The sequence below is a fragment of the Chelmon rostratus genome, chromosome 4, assembly GCF_017976325.1.
Source record: "Chelmon rostratus isolate fCheRos1 chromosome 4, fCheRos1.pri, whole genome shotgun sequence".
NCBI lineage: Eukaryota > Metazoa > Chordata > Actinopteri > Chaetodontiformes > Chaetodontidae > Chelmon > Chelmon rostratus.
In genome coordinates this window covers 23,340,655-23,358,591 of record NC_055661.1, presented here as the reverse complement: position 1 = coordinate 23,358,591, position 17,937 = coordinate 23,340,655, and the positions used below count along the sequence as shown (strand labels likewise).

Genomic DNA, 17,937 nt, shown 5'->3' with positions numbered 1-17,937 from the left:
ACAACTTGCACTCAGCAACAATCCTTACTGGGGTTTGCCTCCTACTATCGTCGCTTTGTTGAGGGATTTGCAAAGCATGCAGCCCCGCTTCACCTGCTGGTGGCTGAAATGGGGGGCACAAAAAAGAAACGTAAAATCCATGGGAAAAATGTCATAGGTGACGGCTGGAGTGAGGAGTGTGAAAAGGCATTTCAAACACTCAAAAAGTTACTTGTGAGTGCACCAGTTTTAGGCTATGCAGATTTAACTAAACCTTTTGTTCTAGAAATAGATGCTAGTCATGCTGGGCTAGGAGCAGTATTATACCAGGATCAAGATGTAAAACGCCGGCCCATTGCATTTGCAAGCAGGGGCCTCAGACCCTCCGAAAGAAATATGTCCGACTATAGCTCCAGAAAGTCGGAAATTCTAGCACTAAAGTGGGCGGTAACCCAGAAATTTTGGGAGTAGCTATTCGGAAACAAATTCCTTGTGTTCACTGATAACAACCCCCTCAGCTACCTGAAACTGCAAAATTGGGGGCAGTGGAGCAAAGATGGATATCAGAGTTGGCAGTTTTCAATTTTGAAATCAAATACCGCCCAGGGCCAATGAATCGAAATGTAGATGCATTGTCACAACAAGATCACCCTCAGAGCACATCTTCCTCGTTTGCATTCACAGCAATCAAGGGAAAAGTTTTGAAGGGGACCTCCTGAAAAGTCTTTGCCATCTGTATGGTATTGAAAAAAGTAGAACCACACCATACCACCCAGAGGGCAATGGACCATTTGAAAGATTTAACCAGACATTGCATAACTTGCTGCACACCCTTCCTCAAGAAAAAAAAAAGAAACTGGCCACACTACTTGCCCCAAGTGATGTATGCCTATAACACCACTGAACACCAATCCACAGGTTATTCTCCATATGAGCTCATGTTTGGTCAGAAAGCCCAGTTGCCTGTGGATTTCTTGTTAGGGGTGCCCCCTGGGGATCCTATGCCTAGGTCAGCCCAAGACTGGGTTGATGAACACCAACAGCGCTTGAGCTCAGTCTATCTACATGTCAAAAAGCAGCTGCAGGAGGCAGCAGAGCGGAGGAACAGACACCACCAACCAATTGCAACCCTCCTGGCACCTGGGACGCTTGTTTACAGAAAAAGTCACTCGGCCTAAAAGAAGTCCAGCAGGGCAGCATCCTAATCCCTTTCGCTTGCCAAGATCAGCAGGCCATATGCTCTCTACTGCAGCTTCAAATTTGCAGTTGTCAAACACCAATAACAACCGAGTAGCACAAAATGTGCTCTCCCTTTCTGTCATTGTGACCTGGCTGCTGTAGGAGGAAGTGTGGTGGGTACACATGCCGCGAGGAAGGGGGGCACCTGTGGCCTAGAGGTTGGAGAAGTGGCTTGTCATCGGAAGGTCGCCGGTTTGATTGCCCCACCGAACTGGCAGAAAAAATTTGGGTGTGTTGGAGTATTCCCTCCCCCTCCTCCTGAGCAAGGCACTTAACCCCCCCAAAATGCTCCCTGGGCGCTTGGTTGCAGCCCACTGCTCCTGTGTGTGGTTCACTGTGTGTGTTTCTTCAAACAGTGATGGGGGAAATTTCCCCAAGTTGTGGGATTAATAAAGTAAATTTTGAAAAAAGACCAAACATTTCTTTCGGTAGGTGATATACTCACAGAAATAACGTTCTTTGGCACCCAAAGTGAAGAAATGCATAATAAATGCATCTTATCTCTGTACAGCTAAGCTTGAGGAGAGGCTGCACGCTGGGCTGTAGAGCACAGCTTTCTTTAAACATCGGATGCCGCGTAAGCACACTAAATTAAAATCGGTACATTAACTTTCCTCTAGTGTTGTATAAATTATCTGTGTGTAACATAAGCTCATGTAATTCATTTTAGTTGTGTCTTCCTATAGCTTCCGTTAAATTGTAGCAGCTCAGGGAGAACTCGGAGTGATTTTATTGTAAGTTGTTTACCATTGTATATCAAGCTATTGATTCAGTTTAATGTAAATATTGCGACAGGAACTATAAATTGTTTTTCCTCTTGTAGCGTGGCCACTGCAGCATCACGCATGCCGCTGGTTTGGCTGCTAGTATGCTTTCTTAAAGGTACAGCATATTGGCTTTACGTTGTTTAAACAAATATTTTTAATTTATAATTTGCTGTACTTTCACCATCCAGACAGAAGCACCAGCTTCTCAAGGCTTTTGTCCTCCTCACTTGAAAAACCTGTTGTTTTATAATGCCGATATGTACAAAAGGGCTTGTGATCTAGTACATGAATAACAGAATGTTCTCTTACATTAATGATTGACAAAACATTGATAATCAATTTTACCTGAACATAGTGATATTATATCATTCATGAGCACGGCCATCTCAACTTGGCAGTCAGTGACCTAAGATTTTGTTTGGATTTTCATACTGTAAACACAATTAAACCAACAATACAAAGTGCAGTCAGAATAAACGGCATCTAATTGATTCACTGACCTACATTTCAATTTAATGATCGAAATGTAGGTCAGATGTTATAAGGTGTCTGCTGCCACACGGTGAAGAAACTGTTCTATTTTGAAATGACACTGATTTCCATTTTTTTTATTAAAGTATGTTCAGAAATATTTGTCAAGTTTCAAATGACAAATGACAAATGTCATGTTTGTGTTTTAGAGCATTTAGCGCAAGTTCTGGTCCACAGCTTGTATCGATCGATCATTGATGTCCCTCTATCTATCTATCTATCTATCTATCTATCTATCTATCTATCTATCTATCTTGTTTTATACTTTACATCTTTTAAATGAGATTGTATTTATCAAAATCGCCATGCAGAGAAAAAGTAAAAGTAACAACATAGACCTCAGGCGAGGAGCTGACAACATCTGAGTTGTTGCAGGCTGAAAGCCAAGTGCTTTGCGGAATATAGATTGCTGAGCAAAGTTTGCGGGCAGGCATAGATTTTTGGAGATGAGGAGGACTCTGAAGATGAGCAAACTCCTGAAGCTACAAACAGACTGCTGTCTGAAGGGCTGACAAGGAGCTCATGGTTTAAGGTAAATGGTTTGCTGCATATACATCTGACATGGGTCATGTGACTACATCTAAGGGAATGGGGAATGGGTCAGCTAAATTTAAATACTTTTATTGTTGTGGAATTGGGTAGCAGTCGTGGGCGGGGGCCCCGACGGCCCAATCCCTGGACTCAGAATCTGGGCTGAGCCGAAAGGCAAAGCTCTCGATGTACCGGTCAATCTATGTTCCTACCCTCACCTATGGTCATGACCGAAAGAACGAGATCTCGGATACAAGCGGCTGAAATGAGGTTCCTCCGCAAGGTGGCGAGGCACTCCCTTAGAGATAGGGTGAGGAGCTCTGTCACTCGGGAGGAGTTCAAAGTAGAGCCGCTGCTCCTCCACGTCGAGAGGAGCCAGCTGAGATGACTCGGGCATCTCTATCGGATGCCTCCTGGACGCCTTCCTGGGAGGGTGTTCCGGGCATGCCCCACCGGGAAGAGGCCCCGGGGAAGACCCAGGACACGCTGGAGGGACTATGTCGCTCGGCTGGCCTGGGAACGCCTCGGGGTCCCCCCGGAAGAGCTGGAGGAAGTGTCTGGGGAGAGGGAAGTCTGGGCATCCCTGCTTAGACTGCTGCCCCCGCGACCTGGCCCCGGATAAGCAGAAGAGAATGGATGGATGGATGGATGAATGTTTCATGGTCCCAAAATACAAGCACTTAGCTGCAACCTACTTTTGACGCAGCTTCAAAGGGTGCAGTGGTAAAACAATTCAGTAATTAAGGTCAGTAATAAAGGTAAAGTCCATGTACCTCCACCTTACTATTTTACTTCTCTACTTGTGTAATAACCTGTTAAAACATTATGCTTTTCCTAGCACCTCAACCACAGCGTCACCAATCCAGTCCTATATCTACCCCAAACCTTATCTTTACCCTATCCCACAGTACCCACAGTAAACCTGAAGCCTAAATTCAAATCTCTGGGACTAAAACTGCTATCATGGCTGAATTAACCATTTTGGGGGCACCAGGGGAAAAATTTGCTGTTGGGCCCGTACTTACCACCCACCTACCACACTCCAGGTGTTCTCTGCCCCTTCCCGTTAGTTCCCATTTCAACTGCACCCATGATGAAATTAAGTAATTTGTGTAAGTTTGTGGTAATTGCATTATCTAAAACCTCATTAAGAATATGCATCATGTAAAAACAATATAAACTAAATTAACAGATGACAATAGTTTTTGACACAGGGTCGCTCTTAAACACATTAAAATAGCGAAAGACAAAGGGCCCACCATAGTTGACCTTGTACTCAAGAGGAGCATTATTCCCTAACAAATTTCCAGTAAATCAAATTACCAAACCCAATTAACATGCATGAATGACTTTTCAGGCTCCTCTTGGTCAGTTTCCCTCCAGTCACATCAAACTCAAACCCATTCACTGCCTCTTCCTGTCCACCACAAGCCCTCTGACTTTTTCTCCTCTGCCAGTCACTGCACTCCCACATCCAGCCAATCCCTCCTGTCCAGCAATAACTCCAGTCCCTCCGGTCAAAGTCGCCTGACCTCCCTCCCTGACCTGTTTTCTGTCCCACTTATCAGCTCTGCAGTATGCAACTAGGCTTTTTCACCCCCTTGCCAGGTAATCAAATTTGTTTTTTGGGGATTTAGTGCCTTGGCTATCCTGCTTCTGGACCCTGTCATCTGTCACCTGCATGCCTGCCCTACTTTCTGCCTGATCCTTGGACTTATGATTCTTGTGTGAGCTGTTTGGACACACACACATGCACTTGCATTAATTTCTTGGAGACTTACCATAATCATAACCTAAACCTGATGATGTATATTATGAGGGCTTGCTTTTTGTTTCTCTTAAGGAAGGTGAATCTCCACAATGTGACAGTGGGAAAAGAATTATGTCCCCATAATGTATGTAATACACACTCCTTCTCTCTCTCACACAAACACGCACACACACAGTTTTGTGCTTTTAATTTGAAGGTTGCACGCACCAACCAGGAGTCTCATTTTAATATCAAACCTGGACTGTTACAAACCTGGACTGATCAAGGAATATCTACTAATCTGATTGGTATCTGTTAAATCGTGATAACGCAGCTAACACTGAAATAGATAGGCAAGCGTAAATTAAGATGATAAATGGAGACAATATACAATGTTCTTGGCTTGAAGTGGATGGATGGCAAGAGTATTTTGATATTTTTCTCTTCTTTTTCTGTTGTTGACTGTTGTTGACTGATTCGACTCACACACACTCACACACACGCACACACACAGAGACAAAGTTTGTGCTTTTATTTTGAAGGTTACACACACCAACCGGAAGTCTCATTTTAATATCAAACCTGGACTGTTATAAACCTGGACTGATCAGGGAATATCTACTAATCTGATTGGCATCTGTTTCATCCTGATAACACAGCTAACACTGAAATAGACAGGCGAGCACAAATTGAGCTGACAAATGGAGACATTAAACAATGTACTTGGCTTGGAGTGGATGGATGGCAAGAGTATTTTGATATTTCTCTTTCTTTTTCTGTTGTTGGCTGATTTTTGGAAGTACAGGGTGCCGACAAACTTTCCTCCTGGACCCTGGTCTTTTCCTTTGCTTGGTGACTTTCCTCGCGTTGACCCCACCAAAGTACACCTGGAGTTTAAGGAGGTATGTCCAGAGGCTGTAAATACACATTCAGACTGTTCGGTGACAACAAAACACCCAGAGGACTGCTTCTGTAGTCAGTGATTTATTTTCACACCATTCCAAATACTTATTACTTTTCCTTAATAGAGGATAACTTTGCAGACTATAACACTTTCTGCATTTTGAAATAAACAAATGAAATTAATTGCTGTTATGTAACAGTTCAGACACTTAGTAGAAAATCTAGTGCATCATTCACTAAAATGCAGAATGATGGGAGAAATGGACATCGATAACAAGCAAATTCAACTGCACTGTTTGGTCTACGCAGTATATAAACATCCTTTGTGTTATTTAACCAACTTGAGTGCCTGAGCTAAACAAATATTAAACTGACACCTTGTCCTTATTTAGGCTTTAGCCTGTAACACAAAACATTCTTAATTTGCAATAAATTTAAATTTACAATATAAAGAATAAAAATAAAAATCAGACATCAGAAAGTTAACCCACCTCACTCAGCATGTCAGAGCTTACACAAATTAATAAATAACAAAAATTTTATGACATTTTATGGATCAACAATGAGGTGATTAATTGTGATTAGAAGACGGCACTCTTACATACTCAATTCCGATTGGTCAATGGCCAAACAGCACAGAGTAAAGAGGCAATCCGTTAATGTATCAAACTCAAGAACAAGAAAAGAAGAGTACAGAACAATGCTGGGCCGTTAGGAGGAGCAATATTAAGGCACAAACCACTTGAGGACACAGACTGATCCAGATTGAAGCGGACAGATTAGAATAAAAACACAGCATGAGCGAAGCGAAGCGAGGACGAGAGTAGGTGAGGTTTTAATCACTATTTTGTGTATGTGACACAAAATAGTGATTAAATAGTGATTAAATTGAATGTGTTAGTCGTAAGTCGTGTTCTAAGTGGGATAATGTATAGTGAGCAGGTTCCTATGGAGAAATAAACCCCTTTAGTCTATGAGTGTTAGGAAAACGTGAGCAGCCGGTCGTCTATCAAGACATAAACACCGCTGAATTTTGGCAATTGACAATCAGAATTGAGTATTTAAGAGTGCCATGTTCTAAGTAGAAATAAAGCCCTTGGGGCGAATAGAGAAACCTGCTTACTCTACATTATCCCTTACATAGAATCTGCAGATTGATAATGAAAATATCATTAGTTGCAGCCCTAACTGTTTGTTTTAGACATTATGTAAAGTCCCCTGAAAGCTTGAGTGATCAGACAGCAATTATTTCAACTTGACTCTTATGTTCAGAAAATATTTAGGTAATGCCCTGTTACAGGTGAAATGTACAAAATTACAGGTGACATTTTCTAAAATTGTTATAATACTATAAAATGTAACAGTGAATTTTGTGAATGAGGCAGCTAACTTTAAATGATTCATTATAAATAATTTATGCAGTGCACAAAATGACACAAGGGAGAAAGAGAAGGAGGAAAACCTCTTTCCCACCACACAAAGTACCCAGGTTTCACCCCAGGGTGGAGTGGCTTCTATTCAGTTAAATAAGTTGTCAGAAAACTGGCACCATCTACTGGTGCTTCAGCATCAAATGTTTCAGAATCATGTCACACTTGTGCAAACAGCTCAATGTTGAGCCAGCCACAGATTTTCCCTCAAACATATCTATTAGCTTAAATGTCGTCCTAAAGGTGCAAAAAATCACAACCAGACTTGCATCAGAAGAAGCAAACCAGATTATTAGAATCATAAATCATGAAAGAAAAGAGGAAAATAAATTGGAGGTTACAGAAGTGAGAGTTTTCTGGAACCAGCCTCTGGTGGCCTTAATAGGAACTGCATATTAAGTCACTCCTGCATTGGCTTCAACATGCAGTGAAGTTGTAGCAGCTTGGTTTCCAGCCACAGAATTAATACTAATACCGATAGTAATATATATAAAATTAAACACTGTATTTCTTATTATCCAAAGAGCTGCTGAGTGCACTCTGCATCCTGTGGTGGAATGCAACAAAGTACATTTGCTCAAGTATTGTACTTAAGTCCAGATTCGATGTACTTGTACTCTTCAGAGTAATTTCATTTTATGCAATTTTTTACCTCTACATTACCACATTGCAGAGCAAAATATTTTAAGTTTTGCACCACTACATTTGTCTGACATCTTAAATGTAACAAGTTGCTTTTCAGGTTTCAAATTGTCATACCCTTCATGTCCTGCGAAAACCAATACAAATATAACATAGCAAGTATAAATTTGAGGTATTTGCTACAACCATTTAAGATTTTATAGAATGATACATTGCTGTAGATTATACCACCCAGCAGTGTATATAAAGTAGTAAAAATAAGCACAACCTTTAACATCTACAGTAGCAAAATGCAACAAATACATTTATGCATCAGTAATATCAATTCAACTTTTTTGCTATATATACTAATTCTCTGCTGTCGGTGTTTAGTTTGCAGAGAAATATGGAAACATTTTCAGCCTTCGTCTCTTTGGTGGAAGGATTGTGATCATTAATAGCTACAAGTTTGTGAGAGAGGCCTTGGTCCAAAAAGGAGAGGACTTCACAGATCGCCCTGTCCTACCAATTACTGATAAAATATTTGGGAATAAAGGTAGACTGTCTTTCATTTTGTTTAAAAAGTTGCTAATGAGTATTTAGTTAGGTAGTAGCATCAGATTGACACCATATTAAGCATGTTAGTATTTAGCCAGTTGTCAGTTATACCTATTTCCCAGTTACTTCCAGTTTACTGTTCTGTGTTTCCAAAAAGGTCTGGCGTTATCCAATGGCAATTCATGGAAGCAGCAGAGAAGATTTGCTCTTCACACACTCAGAAACTTTGGTCTTGGAAAGAAGAGCCTGGAGCCATACATCCAGCAGGAGTGCCAATATCTCACTGAGGCTTTTGCCCTTCACCAAGGTACAGAACAAATATTATTTTACACAGCAACTAATCAGCTAATCCTGCTTAACAAGTTACAGGCCAGTATGCTTTTATACTCTGATACATTACTTTTTGCTGATCTACAGTAAAGCCGGCCAGTTTGTCTGTGACTGACTGACTGACTGACTGACTGATGAAGTAACAGTTGAGTATAGATGCAGCCCTCTGACGCTATTGCTAGTGGCCTCATCCCTCGCTCACGCAGCAATGAAGATTTTCAGTCTATCCCCATTACTATGTGGCCCCCACATAGGGCTCTTTAAGTGGGAAAGGTTGCGGACACCTGTACTAGAAAATGTTTACATGCTTTAATGATAAAAAAATCACAATATTTTTTTCATACTGTCCAATGCAGCGCCTCTATTTACCCTCTGTCTGAAACTGAGTGCCTGTCTTTTCAAGGCCCCCCTTCCTGAAAAGAACAGTCTGCTCTGATTGGTCAGCTCTTGCAGGCCTGAGCAGACACCGCCCACTGTGTTTCTGCATCAGTCCTGCAAGTGTTTTTTCAACCGCTGCCTTGCTGGGGGTGTGGCAGTGATTTGAGTCGAGACATCACAACCTTAAAGAAGTCCTGTAGATCGATACATTGAGAATTTCAGTTTGAAATGTTCATAAAATTAACTAACATTATCAACAGAATGAAAGGAAGTAACAATTCTGACATTATGTCAAAGATGTCAAAGTGTTGTGTTGCAAAGACAGGTACGGAAGTGAGCATGCTAACCAGGTAGCCCTGCCCACCTTGTCTCATAATACCACTCGGTACCTCAAGATGATAGTCCCTTTTTCAATTTTAACAGGGAGATGTACAGCTAACTGCTAACTAGCTAACGGCAGCTAATGATTACAGCTAAACTTAGCTATAACCAAGAGTGTAGTGAGAAACAGTTAGCAGTTACTCCAGGCAGTGACCAGCATTCTGTATATATCTGTTATATCAACCTGTTAATCATCCATTAACCCAATTGTACATAATCAAAATGTCAAAGAACTTTTATTCTGCCTGTGGCTCATCACACATTTTTTGTTTTGACTTTGTGTGTTATCTATATTTTATTTTTATTTTTAGGCAAACCTTTCCAAAGCCTGCCTCTGATAAACAATGCTGTGTCCAATATCATCTGCTGCCTGGTCTTTGGGGAACGCTTTGAGTACACTGACAAGACATTCCAGAGCGTTCTTCAAAACTTCAATGAAATGGTGATCTTGCAGGGACATTTGTGGGTGCAGGTGAGCCACCTCTGTAAACAAGATGCAGCAGGGATCTTTTAAAATCATTTATTTAGCCAGACCCCATAAGTCAATAGTCAATTTTAATAACTATTTTGTTAAAGGGCTCCTGAATAACATAATCAACATGGCATTGAATTAAAAAAAAAAAGGTATTAAAATGTGACCGGTGGTTGAAAAAATACTTTTGACAAGTAAAAGTCCTACATTTAAACTCCTACTTTGGTTAAGTACAAAAGTATTGTTAGCAAAATGTACTTACAGTGTAAAAGTAAAAACTTGAATAAATGCAGAAAAATATTTTTACATGTTACATTATTATACTGTGACTGCATTAATGTGTAAGCAGCATTTTCATGTTGTATCAGGTCTAGGTGGAGCTTGGTTTCATTACTTTGCTTTATATACATTTAGTAGTTCAGTCCAGTAGTTTGCCATCTATGGGTTGGGCCCCTCCAAAGGGTCACCAGATAATTCTGAGGGGTGATCAGGTGATTAATGGAAGAGGAAAGAACGGTCTAATATGTGAAATGTTGAATAGTTTGGTGCCTCAACAATTTTTTTGAGTTGATTTTTATTTTATGTTTAACAGTTTACATTTCAATTAAACCATCTAATATGTTTATCATGAAAGTGTGTCTTTACTTATAGACACCAGAAAACAGCAACTAGACACACCCTTTTGTCACATGACAAAAAAGCATTTAACGACTTTCCCAGTCTTTTCTTGTTCCTGTCCCAATGTATTTAAAACGTGTTGCTGCATCAAATTCAGAATAAGCAGATATTTACAAAAATCAATGAAGCTGATGAGGTCAAACATTAAATACATTGTCTTTGCACCGTTTTCAATTGCGTATGTGTCAAAAAAGATGAGCAAATTATCACACGCTGCTTTTTATTTAATTTTTTCTTTTTGGGTTGTATTATTTTTCTTTTTAAATTCACCACATGATAATGTATTTCATTACTATCCGCCACTGCGTGTATCTAACAAAACATAAAACATGGGCCTAAAGGCTTTAACTGCAGGTAATATTTTGATGTCTGCATCAAAGCTCAGCAGGTCATCGACAATAAATGAGTGGACTTCAGTTACATGTAGTCCAATGAACGTTTCTCTGACTACAGCACATAATGTTGAGAAAGACTTTTAATCAGACAGATATGTCGACTTACCATAGTCCTGTTTCAGAGAAGGCACAGTAGGAAAAGTACAGCTGTGACTGCAGAAAAAAACATTAATAATGGCTCTGCTCTGTTTAACTGTCCCAAGACAGTTTGACAGTGAGTCAGCGGGCACAATACAAGGACCCTGAATCTGAAGCAGCTAAATAGAATTCAGCCATCATTAATTTATTTATTTGCACCTCACACCGCTTCTCCTGCTGTGGCATGTTTTGTGTCCAGGATTGGACAATATGGATAAACATGTCATTTTATGTAACAATGTCACTGATTGAAATGTGTTAATTTTACAGAAAAACCAAAAAGAGATGGTTTAACAGATGAGAAGCATCTGTTTTTTGGCAAATCCAGCAAAAACAAATCAGGTTTTGCTGCATTTGCCACGACCTCTACCAGTGTCTGTATTCAAGTTGTGACCTATTTCCTGATTCTCAGGTGATCTTGTTCTTGTCATCATGCTCTGTAGCTTTACAACACATTCCCCTGGCTGGTAAAGTGGCTGCCTGGACCTCACCAAAGGATGTTCCCTCTGACACAAAAGGTGATCGACTTCATAGAAATCAAGATGAAGGAACACAGAGAAAGCCTTGACCCCTCCTCACCAAGAGACTACATCGACTGCTTCCTCACAGAGATGGAAGAGGTGGGTATTTTTTCTAGGTCTGCATTGTATTGGTCTCCTTTCATTTTCTAATTAACTCTGTCAACTGATACCAAAAACTGTCTTTCATGTTACTGATAGGAGAACAAAAAGTCTGGTTTTGACATCAAGAATTTGTCTTTTTGCACTATGGACCTGTTTGGTGCTGGAACTGAAACTACTACCACAACTTTACGCTGGGGGCTTACATACATGATCTACTATCCTGACATACAAGGTGTGTTTGCATGCATGAGTAATATCTGTCCCATCACATGACGGTTCATTTTGCAACCTTCCAGTTTTAGTTGAGTAAAAGTCTGGGCATTTTAGTTTTTATTGTAGTCAAAGAAACCATATATTTTAGTCTAGTTTTAGTTAAACTGTTGACGTTTTAGTCTTTTTTTAAGGCATCACTTAGAGGAAAGTGGTCAAGGAGCTGAAGAATGAAGGACTAACAGGAGTGAGGCTGGGAACCTCAGGTGGGTAGGCTGGGGGCTGGACAGGCACAGGTCAGGAGCTGGGCAGCTGTGTGGCATGATTTTGTTTGTAGCCCTGAGTCCTTCTTGTAGGGGCTTTCTTGAAGGCTCTGACTGGACTGGAGGTGGCCCAGGAACCATCTGCTGTGTCAGGTTGACAGATAAGCAGTTACACAGTTTGAAATTCATCTTTAATAATAAAGTCTGAGCACAGTCAAACAAGGAACCAGGTATGCAGGGCAGAACTCTCTGAGACAGAGGTATTTACCGGGAAAAAGGAGAACAGTACTGGCTGAGCAGGTAAACAGATAAATGGAATGGCACCATGTAAGAGGCTGAGAGCACTGTGACACATAGAAGAAGAATGTTGAGAGAAAAATGGAGAGAGGTCTGCAGGAATTTGTTTAGTTTGGGCAGTTAAATATGTTCTTTTGTGTCAGCAAGCATTGGCCATGTTTTCACATACCTGTTGTTGGTACCGCCAGCCATACACATTATGGGCAGACAATGACAGTGGAATCAGCATCTACTTTCTGTTTTGTGGCGGAAACAGCTGATCAGTCATGTGAGTTATGTTTGCCACGTCAGAACTTATTCAGCAAAGGTGTTTCCATCTTTAATTTAACGATTAACACTTTTTTGAAAAAGAACATCTCAAGCGAATATAAAAACTTATTTGCAGAATTGAGCTGGAAAGTGCTCCGACTGGGGACTCCATCTTTCTACTGGGGGACGTCAACGCCCGTGGGCAGCGACAGTGTTACCTGGAGGGGTGTGATTGGGAGGAACGGCCTTCCCGATCTGAACCCGAGTTGTGTTCTGTTATTGCACTTCTTTGCTAGTCACAGTTTGTCTATAAGGAACATGTTCAAGCATGAGGGTGTCCATCAGTGCACATGGCACCAGAACACCCTAGGCCGGAGGTCAATGATCGACTTTGTGGTCGTGTCATCTGACTTTCGGCCGTATGTCTTGGACACTCGGGTGAAGAGAGGGGCTGTGCTGTCAACTGATCACCATCTGGTGGTGAGTTGGATCGGCTGGCGGAGGAGAAAGCTGGACAGACTTGGCAGGCCTAAACGTATAGTGAGGGTCTGTTGGGAATGTCTGTCGGAACCCTCTGTCATGTTCTCCACCTCCATTGTTGATGCAGCTGTTCGGAGCTGTGGTCGTAAGGTGTCTGGTGCCTGTCGTAGCAGCAATCCCCGAACCCGATGGTGAACACCAGAAGCTTGGTTTGTTCATGGGACTCCTGAGGCAGCTGATGGGTACCGGCACGCCAAGTGTGCTGCGGCCCAGGCAGTTGTGGAGGAAAAACTGAGGTATGGGAAAGTTCGGGGAGGCCATGAAGGAGGATTACCAGCGGCCTCAAAGAGATTCTGGCAAACCATCCAGTGCCTCAGAAGGGGGAAGCAATACCCTGCCAATACTGTTTACAGTGGAGGTGGGGAGCTGTTGACTTCGACTGGGGATATCGTCGGCCGGTGGAAAGAATACTTTGAGGATCTCCTCAATCCCATTGTCACGCCTTCCGTAGAGGAAGCAGGAGTTGCCGACCCAGAGGTTGGCTCATCCATCACTCAGGCTGAAGTCACAGAGGTAGTTCGGAAGCTCCTTGGTGCCAAGGAACCGGGTGTGGATGAGATCCACCCTGAGTACCTCAAGTCAAGGGATGTTGTAGGGCTGTCTTGGCTGACACGCCTCTGCAACATCGCATGGCAGTTGGGGACAGTGCCCCTGGACTGACAGACCGGGGTGGTGGTCGTCCCTCTATTTATCACACTCCTCAGCCTCCCTGGTAAAGTCTATTCCAGGGTACTGGAGAGGAGAATTTGGCCGATAGTCAAACCTTGGATTCAGGCGGAACAATGCGGTTTTCTTAATGGTCGTGCAACACTGGATGAGCTCTACACCCTCCACAGGATGCTCGAGGGTTCGTGGGAGTTTGCCCAACCAGTCCACATGTGTTTTGTTGACTTGGAGAAGGCATTCGAACATGTCCCTCGTTGCATTCTGTGGCAGGTGCTTCGGGAGTATGGAGTCCGGGGCCCTCTACTACGGGCCAGGAGCTTGGTTCGCATTGCCAGCAGTAAGTCAGACCTATTCCCAGTGCATGTTGGAGGGCCGCCCTCTGTCACGGTTCTGTTCATTATTTTTATGGACTAGGCGCAGCCAAGGGCCAGAGGGAGTCTGGTTTGGGGACCACAGGATCTCATCTCTGCTTTTTGCGGATGATCTTGTCCTTTTGGCTCCTTTGAATCAGGAGCTCCAGCATGTGTTGGGGTGGTTTGCAGCTGAGTGCGAAGCGGCTGGGATGAGAATCAGCACCTCCAAGTCCGAGGCCATGGTTCTCGACCGGAAAAAGGTGGCTTGCACCCTCTGGACGCCCTCTTGGGAGGGTGTTCCGGGCATGCCCCACCGGGAAGAGGCCCCAGGGAAGACCCAGGACACGCTGGAGGGACTATGTTACTCGGCTGGCCTGGGAACGCCTCGGGGTCCCCCTGGAAGAGCTGGAGGAAGTGTCTGGGGAGAGGGAAGTCTGGGCATCCTTGCTTAGACTGCTGCCCCCGCAACCCGGCCCCGGATAAGTGGAAGAAGATGAATGGATGGATGGAGAAACAGTCTATAATATTTTGTCCCCTCTTTTTTGTCATTGAAAATAAAGAGAGATTTTGGTAAAGTTTTTATTTTTCTATAATTAGTCATGAAAATATGGTAATTGATGAATATATTTTTGTCATTGTTTATGTTAAGGAAATTAACACTATATCAGAGCCTCTCACAAGTTGGGCCTGTATTGGGAGAGTAAGTGTGTGAGTTGGGTTGCACATCATTGTCACCTCAGTCGTCTGTGCAGCATATGGACTCACATCATTTCATGTTTTCACTGTGTGCAGAGAGAGTCCAGGCTGAGATAGATGCTGTCATTGGTTCGTCCAGGCAGCCCTCTCTGGCTGACAGAGAAAACATGCCCTATTGTAATGCTGTCATCCATGAAATCCAGAGAATGGGCAACATTCTTCCCCTTAATATGGCCCGCATGGCAATCAAGGACACTGTGATCAACAACTTCACAATCCCAAAGGTGCATGATGCTCATGTGAGGAAGAATTTCTTTATGTGAGCATTTTCTTTTTGCTTGTTTTCTGTGTTGGATTTTCTGGCAACATAGTTTTTTAATTATTATGTTTATTTCCTCAGCTGCTGTTTCCAATGTTGAGAATTAACCTAAGTTCAACCTTGTAATTTGTTTATGTTAATTAAAACAAAGTCACTTGAAGAAATATAAAAAACTAAACAACTTTGATTTACTACTTTCATTAACCGAATTTCCCCAGGGCACCATGATCATGCCCACACTGGACTCGGTTCTTCATGATGAGTCAATGTGGGAAACTCCACACTCCTTCAACCCTCATCATTTTCTGGACCAGAACGGGAAATTTAGGAAGAGAGAGGCCTTCATTCCTTTTTCAGCAGGTTAGTCAGTAGTTAAAGCCCAGTTATACAGTACTGTAAAAAGTATTTGCTCCCTTCCCGATTTCTTCTGTTTTTGTACAGTTGTCACGCTCAGTCACAAACATTTGTCATAACTCAGTTATTTCAGATCTTCAGCTGAAAAAGTTACCCAACACCAATTGACCCTGTGTGAAAAAGCCCAGACAAACACCTAAGCAACGGCAGGCCTTGCTTGTCTCAGTTACTTCACCATGATAAAGAGACTGGGCAGAAATGGTGCAAACCAAGAAGAACATCAAGGCTCGTCTTATATTTTCCAAATGGCCTGAAAGGTTTTTGGGGTCAGGTTCTGTGGACAATGAGTCAAAAGTGGGCGTTTTTACTGTTACATCTGGCTTAAAGCTAACACAGCATTCCACAATAAGAACTTCATAGCAGTTAAATGTGATGGTGGTAGCGTGATGGTGTAGGTATGCCGCTATTGATGGAATCGTGAATTCTGCTCTCCATCAGAAAATTCTGAGGGATCATGTCTGGCCTTGATCTGAAGCTCAAGCACAGTGGGGTTATGGCCCAATCAGAGGGCAATCTTTGCAGTGACAGGCATCTTGTTCTACTTGTTTTCTATAGACAGTAAGCCTTATGCGTGTTGCCTACATGACCCGGGCCCATGGCAATTTAGATGCCTGGAGCGCCTCACATTTTTGCAGGAGTGCTCTGAGCACCTCAAGTTGAAAAGAGCAGAAAAGCACCCAACATCATTTGCAATCCAATCAGATGATTTGGGAGAATAAAAGAGAGCAGACGAGGGGAAGGGATCCCTATTTCTGAATGGCTCAAAAGAAACAAAATTAAGAGTTTGGATTGGCCAAGTCCTGAATCCAGTTGGGATGCTGTGGCAGGACCCGGGCTGTTCATGCCCGCAAACCCTCCAATGTGGCTGAATTAAAGAAGAGTGGACCTAAATTCGATGTGAAGGACTGATATCCAGTTACTGCACAGCTGTAAAAACTGTATTTCGTGTTTCGTCAGGTTTTCTTTGTCTCGTATTCAATTGAGTTTAAGGAATTAAAACAATTAAGTGTTGCAAATATACAAAGGTAGAAGAAACCAGGAAGGGGCCAATTATTTTTTCACAGCCCTGTATCTTATTTAAACCAAGGGCTTCATAGAAGAAAATGAAAAACAATACATACCTTGTGTGTATCGTTGAGAGGGGGTCAGTCTTACTTTCTTCTTTGGTTTGTTTCAGACTTTGAGCTATAGCAACATTATATGATCAAAATAAATCCCTTCAGCAATTGCCAGACTGCAACTCATCTGTTTTATTGTGTATTGCCAGGGAAGCGCGTGTGTCCCGGGGAGCAGCTGGCCAGGATGGAGTTATTCCTCTTCTTCACCTCCCTCCTTCAGAGGTTTTCTTTCTCTGCAGCCCCTGGAGAGCAGCCCTCTCTGGAGTTCGTGTTTGGAGGCACTTGCAGGCCCAAACCTCGTTGCCTCTGTGCCGTACCACGATAAAACCCCGACTGTCTCAAACTAAGCCATCTCTGCTTGACAACACAGTGAATCACTGAGTTCCACTGCATTGATATTCAAGTATACACTATTTGCTATATTGATCTTTTCCTATGATTTAAACATATTTTGGAAGTATGTTTCTTCTTCTCAATCAGTATGCCTTTTTACATTACTAATTCTATTAATTAATAATGTTATAATAATATTTAATTCTACAGAATTCAAATGTGCAATAAAAATCCTAAAACCAATCCAGATTTTTTCGATATGACTGAGTTTTTGAGTTATTCACAAAGATACATTTTAACAAGAAATAATCTCACTGATGTAAAACCACAAATGAAAACAAATGGAAAACATTAAAACATCACATAAAAGACATATTGGACAAGCTAGGGCTGTCTGGTTCATGGGGAAAATATCACCTTTCACACTTCCAAAGCCTCCTCAAATTCACAACTCTCCTCGATTACAAGAAAGGGACCCCAAACCTCATGTCTTTTTCATTGTGGAGGCCTATTCATTTGTAAGAACTAGGCATGCAGACAGCTCTTCAAGTGTCTTGCTTGTAATAGACATTTTCTTCTCTTTGCTGTGTCACATGCAATCCTCTGGGTTGGGAATACAAAGTTTAGGGTAAGCAGGGACTGCATTTAAGGTAACTTGAGAAACACAAGTGATTAAATAAAGTGCTTGTCTGCATTGAATTTGACACAGATATACAGAATATTTTAAAAAGAAATCACTGGCACCTAATCTTTCCTTTCCATTGCACATTGGATT

The 17,937-nt window shown here is 42.1% G+C and overlaps 1 protein-coding gene across 1 annotated transcript; it reads left to right on the top strand.

Moving 5' to 3' along the window:
- The first annotated feature begins 5,498 nt into the window (after positions 1–5,498).
- Positions 5,499–17,154, top strand: LOC121604996 (cytochrome P450 2J2-like). The gene is made up of 9 exons (XM_041934694.1): positions 5,499–5,699; positions 8,145–8,307; positions 8,467–8,616; positions 9,710–9,870; positions 11,525–11,701; positions 11,801–11,936; positions 15,075–15,262; positions 15,516–15,657; positions 16,979–17,154. The coding sequence occupies exons 1-9, from the start codon at positions 5,499–5,501 to the stop codon at positions 17,152–17,154; spliced, it is 1,494 nt and encodes a 497-aa protein (XP_041790628.1).
- Positions 17,155–17,937: the final 783 nt, after the last annotated feature.

Excerpts from the sequence above, each read along its gene's own strand:
- LOC121604996 (XM_041934694.1), top strand. The coding sequence starts at position 5,499 with ATGGAGACATTAAACAATGTACTTGGCTTGGAGTGGATGGATGGCAAG. Across the intron at positions 11,937-15,074 it reads CTACTATCCTGACATACAAG|AGAGAGTCCAGGCTGAGATA; the intron begins GTGTGTTTGCAT and ends CACTGTGTGCAG. Across the intron at positions 15,658-16,978 it reads CTTCATTCCTTTTTCAGCAG|GGAAGCGCGTGTGTCCCGGG; the intron begins GTTAGTCAGTAG and ends GTGTATTGCCAG.